The sequence below is a fragment of the Epinephelus moara genome, chromosome 23 (genome assembly GCF_006386435.1).
Source record: "Epinephelus moara isolate mb chromosome 23, YSFRI_EMoa_1.0, whole genome shotgun sequence".
Taxonomy (NCBI): domain Eukaryota; kingdom Metazoa; phylum Chordata; class Actinopteri; order Perciformes; family Serranidae; genus Epinephelus; species Epinephelus moara.
This window is the reverse complement of record NC_065528.1, coordinates 15355449-15366608: the sequence shown is the minus strand read 5'-3', so window position 1 is coordinate 15366608 and position 11160 is coordinate 15355449. Positions and strand designations below refer to the sequence as shown.

General features: G+C 41.9%; 1 protein-coding gene across 1 annotated transcript; it reads right to left on the bottom strand.

Annotated features, from left to right (window-relative positions):
* Positions 1–359: 359 nt before the first annotated feature.
* On the bottom strand, positions 360–10163 carry lmod2b (leiomodin 2 (cardiac) b). The gene is made up of 6 exons (XM_050036257.1): positions 9590–10163; positions 8394–8861; positions 7360–7620; positions 7057–7269; positions 6027–6479; positions 360–1164 (listed from the first exon to the last, which is right to left on the bottom strand). Exons 1-6 carry the CDS (start codon positions 9863–9865, stop codon positions 1138–1140), a joined length of 1698 nt encoding a protein of 565 aa, XP_049892214.1. The 5' UTR covers positions 9866–10163; the 3' UTR covers positions 360–1137.
* Between the last annotated feature and the right edge of the window lie 997 nt (positions 10164–11160).

The window sequence follows — 11160 nt, the reverse complement described above, 5'->3', positions numbered from 1 at the left end:
TAGTTCCTACATGAAACTGCTCACAACAAGGTCTGTGGATTATCTTGAGTAACCAGGTCATGATTTCTGGAAAGAGACATTGCTGCTGAGTTTTTCAAATGTATTTTTGTGGTGCCAAGTGCCATCTAGTTCCATTATATTTGAGAGAGGGCGGACATCTCTTAGGGCAATATCTCCAACGCTCGGCAACTCACACCAAAACAATCTAGATTGATAAACAGCACTACAGGTAAGAGGAAATAAATGTATTTTTGTTTTTGGGGTGAACTGTCCGTTTAACTTTAAGTGGGTTTTTGGTGATGGTAAATTTCAGTTTAGTCTTTAAAGCGAGAAAATGAAACACATCACTGTTCATGAAAATTCATCAGTAAGACCAGTAGCTTGTGGTGGCTAATGTTAACAAACTCTGGGTAGGTATTGACCCATAGCAGACATTCATCCTCTTTGAAGTGAATGTCTCTTCTGTGATGTCAGTGGCACTGACAGTGACTGCCTATTTTTTCTCTTGGCTTGTCATGCATTGTGAATTGTTCAAACAAAGTGCGCCAGAGCCCTGCTCTAATACGTGCTGACTGGAGTGGGCGTATTGTGAGTGTGTCGGAGTGGGAATATGCATCAGTGGTGCTTGACCAGTAAGATGACTCACTGATCAGAACAGTGGCTTCGTGCGCTTGCTATACTGCTGCATCACAGCTTGACCCTTTTCTTTCGAATGGAGCTTGTCCAGTAACCAAATAATAAGAAAACAGTTTGCATTCACTGACAAGCAGCATTGTAAACACCAAATGGCTATATTTAGAAATGAACACGATTCACCCAACAACAGACCATATTTACAATTTTACAAGAAAACAATGAATTAGAAAACGTATCAGTAAACAGTTCAGTCAACTCAAAATTAAAATACAAATACCATTTTCAATTATGTTTTTATACTTTAGAAAAAAACTTGTAAAGCTATTGTTGCAGTGCAAATTCCCAGTATAGTTTTCTTTTTCATGAGTAAGTATTCAGTTTTTTGCCTCCTCAGCAATCCCAACATGTTTTCATCATGTGCTTTCATCACTCCATCGTCATCATTAGGCAGACGCCCCGAATTTCCATGGCAATGAAGAGACCTCTTTTACGTCGCTTGTATTATCGTAGATGATGTGGGACTTCAACCTGGAAATAAAGATAATGCTTTGTCAGTTTTAAATACAGGCTGTTAAGTCATCCACGCTTTTTAAGGAATATGATGGTGACAGCAGAGATGGGAATGAGAGGAATGGACTTGAATCAGTGGACGTGACAGTAATACATCCAACCAAAAAAAGAAAAAAAAATGACTTCTGAATCATGGGTACAAGAATGCAGTTTTCAAACCACATCTCTCATAAAATGGCCTCTCTCCATTATAAGTGATGAAGCTAATTTATAATGGGTAATTTTCTGGCTGTTGGCAGTGTACACTGGCCAGACGAATGTCTTTTCATAAAACTGGGCTGTGGAAGCTGTGGAAAGATGCAAAAATGTGGTGCCACATGACCAGAGCAAACAGAGGAAAAGAGCTGTGGCATTCGCTTTTGCTCAAAAGGTAGAAAGCCTACAACTACCAGAATGCACTGCGTTGCACTAGACCAATAAATCCTCCTGCTGGTGGATGAAATAATGCGAGTTGTTTATCTGAGGAACAATTTGGCAGCTAGCTGGAAACAAACAATCTCCTATTACAGTTAAACAGTGCACTAAAATGTGTTTCTGAAAAATGAAAGAGGCACCACAGTAAAAGATTCTTGGTTTATATTTGATCAGCACTGCTTAGTTTTACTGTTTGATCTCAGTTTTTTCCAGCCTCTATTTTCATAATACAGGAAACAGTATGGCGCCTGCTTCCTGTTTAACCTCTCTCATATTACAACCAAACTGTGCACTAAAATCGGGGTCTGCCATATCATCTCGTTCACGATAACACCATTATAGTTTTTAGTATCATATGAAAAATTTATATCGTGAAACTTTAGATATTTCGACTTGTTGACATATTGACGTCATACTGTTACCCACGGCAACAACAAGCATGGCTAAAAGCGAAATTATTACAGACTCCGGTGTGGTTTCAAAAAGAGAAGCAGCTTCAATAGTGTGGAATAAACTGTGGTGTCATTAGGTCTGGGCCTCCTGAATGTTTTATGAAAATAGTATTGTATATTAATATTGTAATATTTATTTATAATTAATACTGTAATTGAGGAAATAGTGTTATTGTAATAGAGTAACAGAATCTTGGTTTATATTTGATCTGCACTGCCTAGTTTACAGTTTGATTTGAGTTTAAGAGAGGCGGCTCTTTCTCTCTCGATCTGCTTCCATACTCCTTGTGTCTGTGGTGGCGGTGGGCACGAAACTGGGAAAGTACAATCTGTAGTTCGACCAACAGCCCAAGAGCCAGAGGATTTTCGCTGGCAAGCGAGCAGCGAGATCTGGGCACTGGTTAGATGGACAGTTCATTTACACATACTACCCACATTGTTGTGATACAAAGCTGCTTGAAAACTGGCAGAGTATCTCTTTAAATTAGATGTTCAGAATTTCATGAAATGGTCCAGTGTGTAGGATTTAGTGGGATATATTGGCAGAAATAGTATATAATATTCATAACTATGTTTTCATGAGTGTATAATCACCTGAAAATAAGGATCATGTTTGTTACCTTAGAACCAAATACTGGCTCTAGATAGGATGATTTGCCTTTTTGCACTGACCACCATACTTCTCCTACACACTAAGCACACGTGAGAAGCTTCAGTTGGTTGCAATCTGCAACCTCACCACTAGATGGCACTAAACACTCCTACACACTAGACTTTTAAAAAGTCATTTTTAAATCATGGTAGACCTTAGATTTTCGAGCTGATGCCTAGTTGCATGAGACATAGCTCCAAACGGGATTTACTTATTTAAATATGGTTTGGTCTTTTGTCCGGACTCAATCCAGCTCTTTCTTTTTCTTGTAATGTTCCGATTGGTTCTCCGCAGGCCACCTGCTTGTGAGAGCAGGATTAAATACAAAAAACAGTAAGGATGATGCTAAGTTAAAACAGTTGAGTTTCAGAGAACACACAAAGCCCTCTGATATTTTTGACAATAGCTAGACTCTAGTTAATAATGTTTCTAAGGAACTACAATATGCAACATAAATGCGGTCTCACTCCGAAGTTGTCGAAATCCGGCGCTTGGGCAGTGACTTGAGGTGTCAGACACCAACAAGAAAAGCCGTCCTTTAACGTCGACCAACACATCCAGGGTATCTTGCACGTCATATCCAGACGTGGAAAGTTCATGACCAAACATCGATATGTGACGAGGTTGGGGTGAGAATGTGTTGGACTTAAAATTTGGTCACCAGATTTTACCAGTTTAATAGACTGTCAAAGTGGATAAAAGGTAGCTATACTGTAACATGCATGTGTCTTAACAAGCAGTTTGTAATTTAAATTTAAGTTTTAAATGAAAATGTTTTTTAACACACAAAGCTCAGGCCTAATGTGCATTTGCTTTTGGAAATTTTCTCCGTCGAGGTCTTAGAAAGATCAAAACAAGCGTCAAATTGGATTTTTAAAAAGGGTGTAGCAACCCTGTACACATTTTAGGAAAGGCATGAATCCAATGAGATATAATTGTTCTTTATAAGCTCGCAAACCTGGACATCGCATCGAGTCCGTGCATGACGTCCTCAGCGGTGTCAACAGATGAAGTGTTAGCGGGCTGTTTTTGTTGGATGTGTGTTGTTGCTGCGTGCTGTGGTAACGTGTCATATCTGCCTTTATCAGAGCTGCGCTGAACAGTTTCTATAAATACTTTCTCTAAGTGGCAGGAATTTCACAGCTCGGAGACCCTGCCATCTGAGGGCAGAGCTGATTTTCCACTTTAACAATGCAACAAGCTGTGCTAAAGCTTCAGCCAAGGTAATACTTCTCTCTCCTCTCCAAGATTAGAAAAAAAATCTAAGTTCGGATGCATTCAGTTCTTTAAGAGTAAAACTGTCACACAATTATGAGATAAATGCACGCTCTCTTATTTGTTTGTCTTATTAGCTTTATTTTCCATCCTTCTTTCTTTCTCTTGATAATCTTATCTTCCTCTTCAGAGTAAGAATACTTGACTGGCTTGGCTGACATTATTATTGGCTAAATTTTGGCTTTTCTCTCTGGCTCTGAAAACATTGTGATCGTACCACAGTGCTGGCTGGTGTTAAGCAGTCTTTTGCAGCCTACAGTACCCCAGTGAAGAGAAAAATACATACCATGACTCAGACACTGCTGACTCTGTGTCATCCTCGTCTACATTAAACTTCCTACTTGTTCAGTTTGCCTGTCGAGGCACTTAACTCAGTTTTGCATTAAGTGGATTACTTGCCTGCTTGTGGAGGAGGAATGTTTTGCCACTCAGTACATTTCTACATAATCCAGCTTGAATCTGATACAGTAATTAGGGGACAACAACACTGATAACAAAACTGGATAAAAAAAAGGAGATGCATGTCCTGAAGGAAATGCGTGTGAATGCTGAAAGCTGAAGGACATTACAAAGCATTGCTGCAAATGCAAAAATATGACATGACTAGTCTGAAACATGTTAAAGGCCAAAAGATTTGGAAGTTGAAATGTAAAACTGGCACAGCATTACCTAAAGAGGCCAAGAGCTGAAATACATGGCTAGGAAGGCTGCAAGGTAAACTGTACTGTCATAGGTGGAATTTGAATTTAACTAAAAGGCTGAAAGAAGAAATGCTTTATACTTTAAAAACCAAAAAAACAGAAAAGGTTGAGTATAAGAATTAATGTCAATAAAGAGCATAACATTTTGACATTTGAATGGTCTCTGTGAGGGAGCGCAGGGCACAACCTATCACGGGGTCGAACCTTTCGTGCTTCCGGCCAGTTGACCACAATACCACCAAACAGTGACCCGCAAAATTCCACAGAGATTGGACGTGTGTTTTTGGCCAGCATAAGTAAATTTCTTTGTCGTACTTGTTTTACGATTACTGCACTGTCTATGTAAGTCACCAAATCCAACCATATATAACCAATAATTGTCTTGTTGCCTAAAACATAGCACTGTTTGAATTATGTAACCAACTCTCAGCAAGTGTTAGCTAGACTTGATCAAATTTCCACGGCGGGATTAGTTGGTAACACAGTGTTATAATAATTAAGTTTCCTATAGCACATTTTCTCTATTTTTGCAACTTCGAACTTCTGTTTAAACTGATGTCCTTAATTAAATGAGATATACTTGTGTTTTTAATTTGTCAGGTATCTTATCTCACAGTTTCACAGTCTCGTCAATATTCATACATTCGATATTCATATTTTTACATGTCAATCTAGGTTGCCCAATCTGTGTACATCTGTCGGTCCAACCATTAAATATCGATGATGGACTAACACATGGATGGATACCTGTATGGATTCCTATCCTTCCCCTGATGTAGATGGAGACCTATAGTATATAGATAGAATCGTATTGAATTCACTTTTCCAGCAAGTGTTACGGCTAACCCCCTGCCTGTTACAATTAACCCCACCCATGGAGCATGTTGTAACATTTCACTTCTACCACTTCTAAGTGCAATTGTGGGAGAAAGGTAAGTTCTAGAAAAAACAATCACTGTTCATTTGTGTGCCCCGCTCTCCCCTTGCTGAAAGTATCCAGACATAGTACTCAGTCAGAAATGTACAGGAAAATTATAATTACTTTGTGGCCTGTTTAAAGTTTAAATGAAGGCTACTGATAAAAGTATATAGAGAGCAGAATTTCAAAGTGGTGTAAATTGAAGATTTGAAGGTTTTTCAATTCACTGCAAGTGAAGTACTGAATATTTGAAAAAAAAAACTTTTAATTTGATTATGTTACCATCTATAAGCTTTTATTTTGAAAATCCAGCCTTGCTGAATCAGCATTCACACAATGAGCAGCAAATTTAAACCATCAGATAAACATTTAAACGTCCCCATTGTTGCACAAATCCTTTCCCTTACCCGTCTCAGGCTGCGGACACTGCTGTTGCGAATAGACTCCATCAGCTGGTCGTGGGCCGACCTCATGGGCGTAGACGGCCTGCTGCCCTCCTCCCCTCTCTTGTCCACCGACATGGGCCTCAGCGCATTCTTGAGCTCCTTCAGGATGCTAGGTGTATCGTCTCTCTCTGACGCCTTCCCCTTCTTGCCCTTTTTCCCTTTTGTCTTCTTCACCTTCTTGCTGCCCGCCTCGTGCGCCTTGATGACCTCCGCAATCATCCTGGTGGGCTTCATCTTCTCCCGATGCAGGGGAGGTGGTGGAGGAGGAGGTGGGGGAGGAGGAGGTGGTGGAGGGGGAGGAGGAGGTGGAGCAGGAGGAGTTTGCTTTTTGGCCAGGTCACTCCTGGGGAGTTTGGGTGAGGACCAAGGAGAGCCCCTGGGTGAGCTGTAAGGTGATGAACGAGGAGTTCCTTTCTGGAGACAGAGAGAGGAAAATGGATTCTCACACATACATTTATAACTAGAAAAGGCTCGTGTGCTGGCTTACGCTTAAAGTTGCAGCTGTAAACACTGAGTAGTTACATTCAAAGTATTTTATATTAGCCTGGGAATCAGACAAATTTGCGAGTTTGTGTTTTATTTGCTCAGGCAGATGCGCCTAGTCCTTCTCCTGTTCTAACAGATTTCCAACCAACCTGGCCCTCCTTAGGCCAGTCACAACCGTTGTTGTTTTTGTTTGGGTTTTTTTGCTATCCAGACTTTCTCAAAACCGAAAAACGGAATTGGATTGGCGCTCTGAAGAAGGTCATTGATGCCACACTATCACAGGTTGTTGGAGCAGCTGATTTTGTTAAAGTTGCGCATCATAAGCATTTCGTTTGTTAGCTGAAGAGCGTGTCACTGTTACACAGATTGGTACTCTTGAAGCTATAATGGAGAACCAAAGATAGGAAGAATTCAATTGTTGACCAGTGGGCAACAGTGGGTGCGACCCATCGAAAAATAATCCTATTTTACTGGACACGTCCCATACTGGAGCAAAGCTACATACCAGTGCAGTGGTTCTGGGGTTGACCGCTCCCTCTGGCACCCCCAGTTGGCCCTGCAGCTGTTTCTGCTCCTGCAGCCGTTTCTGTCTCTGGCGGTCCTGATTCCTGGTGAGGATCCCCGTCATGCTCATCCTGGGACCAGGCAGGTTAAACTGGTAGCCCAGCTTGATCAGGGTGTAGTTTTCCCTCAGTATCTTCACCATCTCCATCTCTACCTGAGGTGGGGGAGTTTGAGAAAGCAAGACATTCAGATTATGGCTGCTTTGTCGAGATTTGTTTGGTTGAAGTAATAGAGGAGAATTTACCTGTCCTCCACACATGTGTCTCTGGTTGTGGAACCGAAGCTCAGTCAGGGTGTTGTTTCCAGGAAGCGCTTGAACCAACGCCATCACGCCCTTTCCAGTCACATAGTTAGACTCTATATTCAGACTGATGATGGACGAGTTCTCCCTCAGCATCTTAGCAATGGCCAGAGCCACAGGGTCGTCAGCTCGAGTGTTCGCGAGGCTGAAGACCCGCACGTGTGTGTTGGACCTCAGAGCTTCAGCGAATCGAATCAGGGTTTCCTAAAAAGTAAATTACAATATGATCAGCGTGAAAGCATATTGAATACATTTGACCTGTACTGGCTATACCACACTGAAACTTTGAAACAAGGGACTTTAAAAAATGGTGAAATTACAGTTTAAAAGGAAAGTTCAGATATTCTGAAGTGGGGTTGTGTGACGTACCCCACACTCCAAAACTGATATTGATTTTTTTTAGGTGGCTAAATAACGTTTTGTTTCTGCCCCCTTTCACAGCAGTATATTGCTATAGCCTATGTTTCCGTACCCCTGCCTGCTTCTCCAAACTGGGGGCATGCTGACCAACATGTATAGTATGTAATACACTGACTATGGGTAAGTGCCTCATTCGGCCCCATTTCAAAAGATCTAACTAACCCTTTAAGGCCGACTGGGATATTCTTTTCAATTGGCAATACCTCCACCACTGCATACTGGTTACAGCATCCCTGAAGACATTTTAACACTTTAGTAAGGCCTGTGTTTACCAAGTTGACACAAAGGTCATGATCTAGCTACTGCACCTAAAACTAACATGAGTAAAATAACTTTCTTAGCTACTACATGCCATCAAGTAAACCACAAGATGATTTCAACTTTTAGGTGCCTACTGAAAACTGAGGGCACCATGTTTTTGTTCATTTCCAGTTATAAAAAGTGGTCATGCCAAATATGTAACTATGCCCTATAGTACATAACCATGCCAACATGCCTGGTGCCAAAAATAGGCTAGCGTAGGACAAACCTTTAACAGCATGTGTCTGCGTTCGTACCTGCGCGATATCGTCAATGTTGTTGAGATTAACCTCCGTGAGTTCAGGGTCGTTGTTAAGAGCTCTTTGGAGAGCGTCATCGACGACTGTTGGGTTTCCGGTTGCGTTTGGGTCGACAGGTGGAGGGGGAGGGGTCAGTCTCATAGGCTCCACCCTCTGCGGCTTCAGTAGCATTGGGCTGTCGGCACGTGGTGTCAGCGCCCGGAATTCCTTTACAGGTTCAGGTTTTAATTTATTATCTTCTTCCTCTTCCTCCTCATCTTCCTCCTCCTCCTCTGTTACAGATTCCTCCTCTTCCTCACTCCCTTCTTCTTCTTCTTCTTCTTCTTCATCATCCTCCTCCTCCTCTTCTTCTTTCTTCTCCTCTTGTGTTTCCTGCTGTTTCTGTTCTTTCTCATTTTCAACATCCTTTTCATCCTCTGCATCGCTGTTTTCTTCTGTCACACATTCCTCCTCTTGTTCTTCATCCTGTATTTTAATAAAATCATTCATCGTTGAAGTGCAATGCTGTAATCATGAGTATTTTTGTTCTTAAAGTTCCAGTGTGTAAGATTTAGGGGGATTCAGTGACATCTAGTGGTGAGGACTGCAGATTGCAACCAGCTGAAACTTTTTTTCTCCAGTGTTTATTGTTTAGGAGGTTTTAACCGGGAGCTAAAGTATCCGCAGAGGTCTCTTCTTCTTCAAAACAAACAGACAGGTTGATTTAAATCGGTAAAAACACTGAATAAAGCAGTTTCACGTAAAAAACTTGAAAACACAAATGGCCCTATGTAGAGCCAGTCTTTGCCATGTCCTGGTGGACCTCTTAGACGAGGACCCGCGCCCTAAGTAGATATAAACAACGCATTCTAAAGTAAAGAAAACACAACAATTCTTATTTTCAGGTGATTATACACTAAAGAAACCCTACTTATTATATTAGATTCCATTTCCACCTGTATAGCCCCCGAGATCCTCCACACTGGACCTTTAAAAACTGATGAAACATGTTCATTGTAAAGCTACGTGGATGTTTTAAGGCAACTATGAAAGACAGAACGATTTGTTATGATTCTCTTCTTTTAGTGCTTCAAATGACTTCCTACTTTTGGCTTTTTTTAAGCTCGAGTTTCATCTGATACAACTTCAAACATGGTTTGCCTCTGGCACATTGTGTGCATGCCAAGCAAATCTAATTAAATGTCATTACTGACCAGTTTGGGACTTCCTCCACCCAGCTCATCCTCCAGCAATCTACGTGTCTCATTTTCCCAATACTTCATTAGGGCCTCTCTGCTGAAGGTCCCCGTAGGGGTCTTGTCTGTCTGGTCCCTCTGTCTGAGTCCTATGGGCACGTTGGCATCAGGATCAATGTCCACCAGCTCCTTTTCCAGCTCAGCCAGCTCCTCAGGGGTGAGGGAGGCCAAAAGCTCGTCCTCATCGACATCTTCGTACTTACTCAACTCTCGGCGGTACCCGAAACAGCTCATGGCCAAAGCGTGATCAGCACAGACCCAGTCAGTAAGAGTTTAAACTCACAGAAAGACCAGTTGTTGAGTTGCACTTGATTCAGTCCGGACCCCAAAATTAAGTAGGCATGTGGGAATCCAACACAAGACAAGGTCCACAGTGAGGTTGCTGGAGATCCACAGACATAAAGGGTCCAGTTGAGGTGATCGTAGCTGGATGAATGTGTTTGAACGTCCCCACTCCAGTCTGAACTGGATCTATCCTGGCCGACTGTCTTGCTGTCAGGGAGAGTCTGTGTGTGTGTGTCAGTGTCCTCTCCTCTCTAATCTCGCCAGCTGCTGTTTGGGCCTTAAGAGAGGGATCAGAGGGGAACGTACCAAAGTGTGAGCCCCATGATGCAGCGTCTTTTTTTGGAGGCACCGTTCTGAGAGATAGAGCCACAAAAAGCATGTGAGCTCAGAGGCCGTGGCCTGTCAACGTAGCAGTCTGTCACCACGGCCTGAGTGGCTTTGTTCACGGCCAAAAAAGACCAACTGGACCCAACAGAACAGAACGAAAGATAAACAGAGATAATGTATCTCCAACACTACAGCACAGGCTCGATCTCTGCATGTCTGTTGTTATTGTCAGTTGATCTGAGAGGCTTTAAAACTCCCATAACATAGTAGAAATACAAATGAAGGCAGGGACAAAGACGATAGCTTAGAGCCAAGAGATTTATGGATGTGTGGCTGTGAGTCTCTAGCAACATATAAAGGTTATGTGACTTAAGGACTGAGGCACGTAGGGGTTTGCTGTTAAGTTTCTACTTCATTCACCTGACTCATTGTTTGTCAGATGCCATTTTGTAGATTATGACATAAGAGGCAGAAACAAACACGTAGACAAAAATAAGGCTCTAACCTGTAGTAATGTGTAAAAGCTATTTTACACAGTTATTAGCCATCAGCATGTTAGCATCACCATAGTTAGGATGCTAGCATGCTGCCATTAGGATCTAGCTTAAAGGACAGTTCAACTACAAATCAAAAATACGTATTTTTCCTCTTAGCTGTAGTGCTACTTATGAATCTACATTTTTTTGGTGTGAGTTGCCAAGTTTTAGAGCTATCGGCCGTAGAAATATCTGCCTTCTCTCCACAGATAATCCACAGACTCTGTTGTGAGCAGTTTTATGTAGGAACTATTTTCTTTCTACCAAACAACACCTGCCAACAGTATCACTGTGCAGAAGGAAGCGTGCATCTACTGCTAGCTCACCTAGCACCACTGAGCTAGCTAACAGTACAGCTCAGCCAAGGAGGACGCCATTAAT

What these genes read in the sequence shown, in the direction of transcription:
- lmod2b (XM_050036257.1), bottom strand. Translation starts at nt 9,865, where the DNA reads ATGAGCTGTTTCGGGTACCGCCGAGAGTTGAGTAAGTACGAAGATGTC. An exon ending in GTGGAGGAAGTCCCAAACTG is followed by an intron (nt 8,862 to 9,589) that starts GTCAGTAATGAC and finishes ATTAAAATACAG; the next exon opens with GATGAAGAACAAGAGGAGGA. An exon ending in ACCCCAGAACCACTGCACTG is followed by an intron (nt 6,480 to 7,056) that starts GTATGTAGCTTT and finishes CTCTGTCTCCAG; the next exon opens with AAAGGAACTCCTCGTTCATC.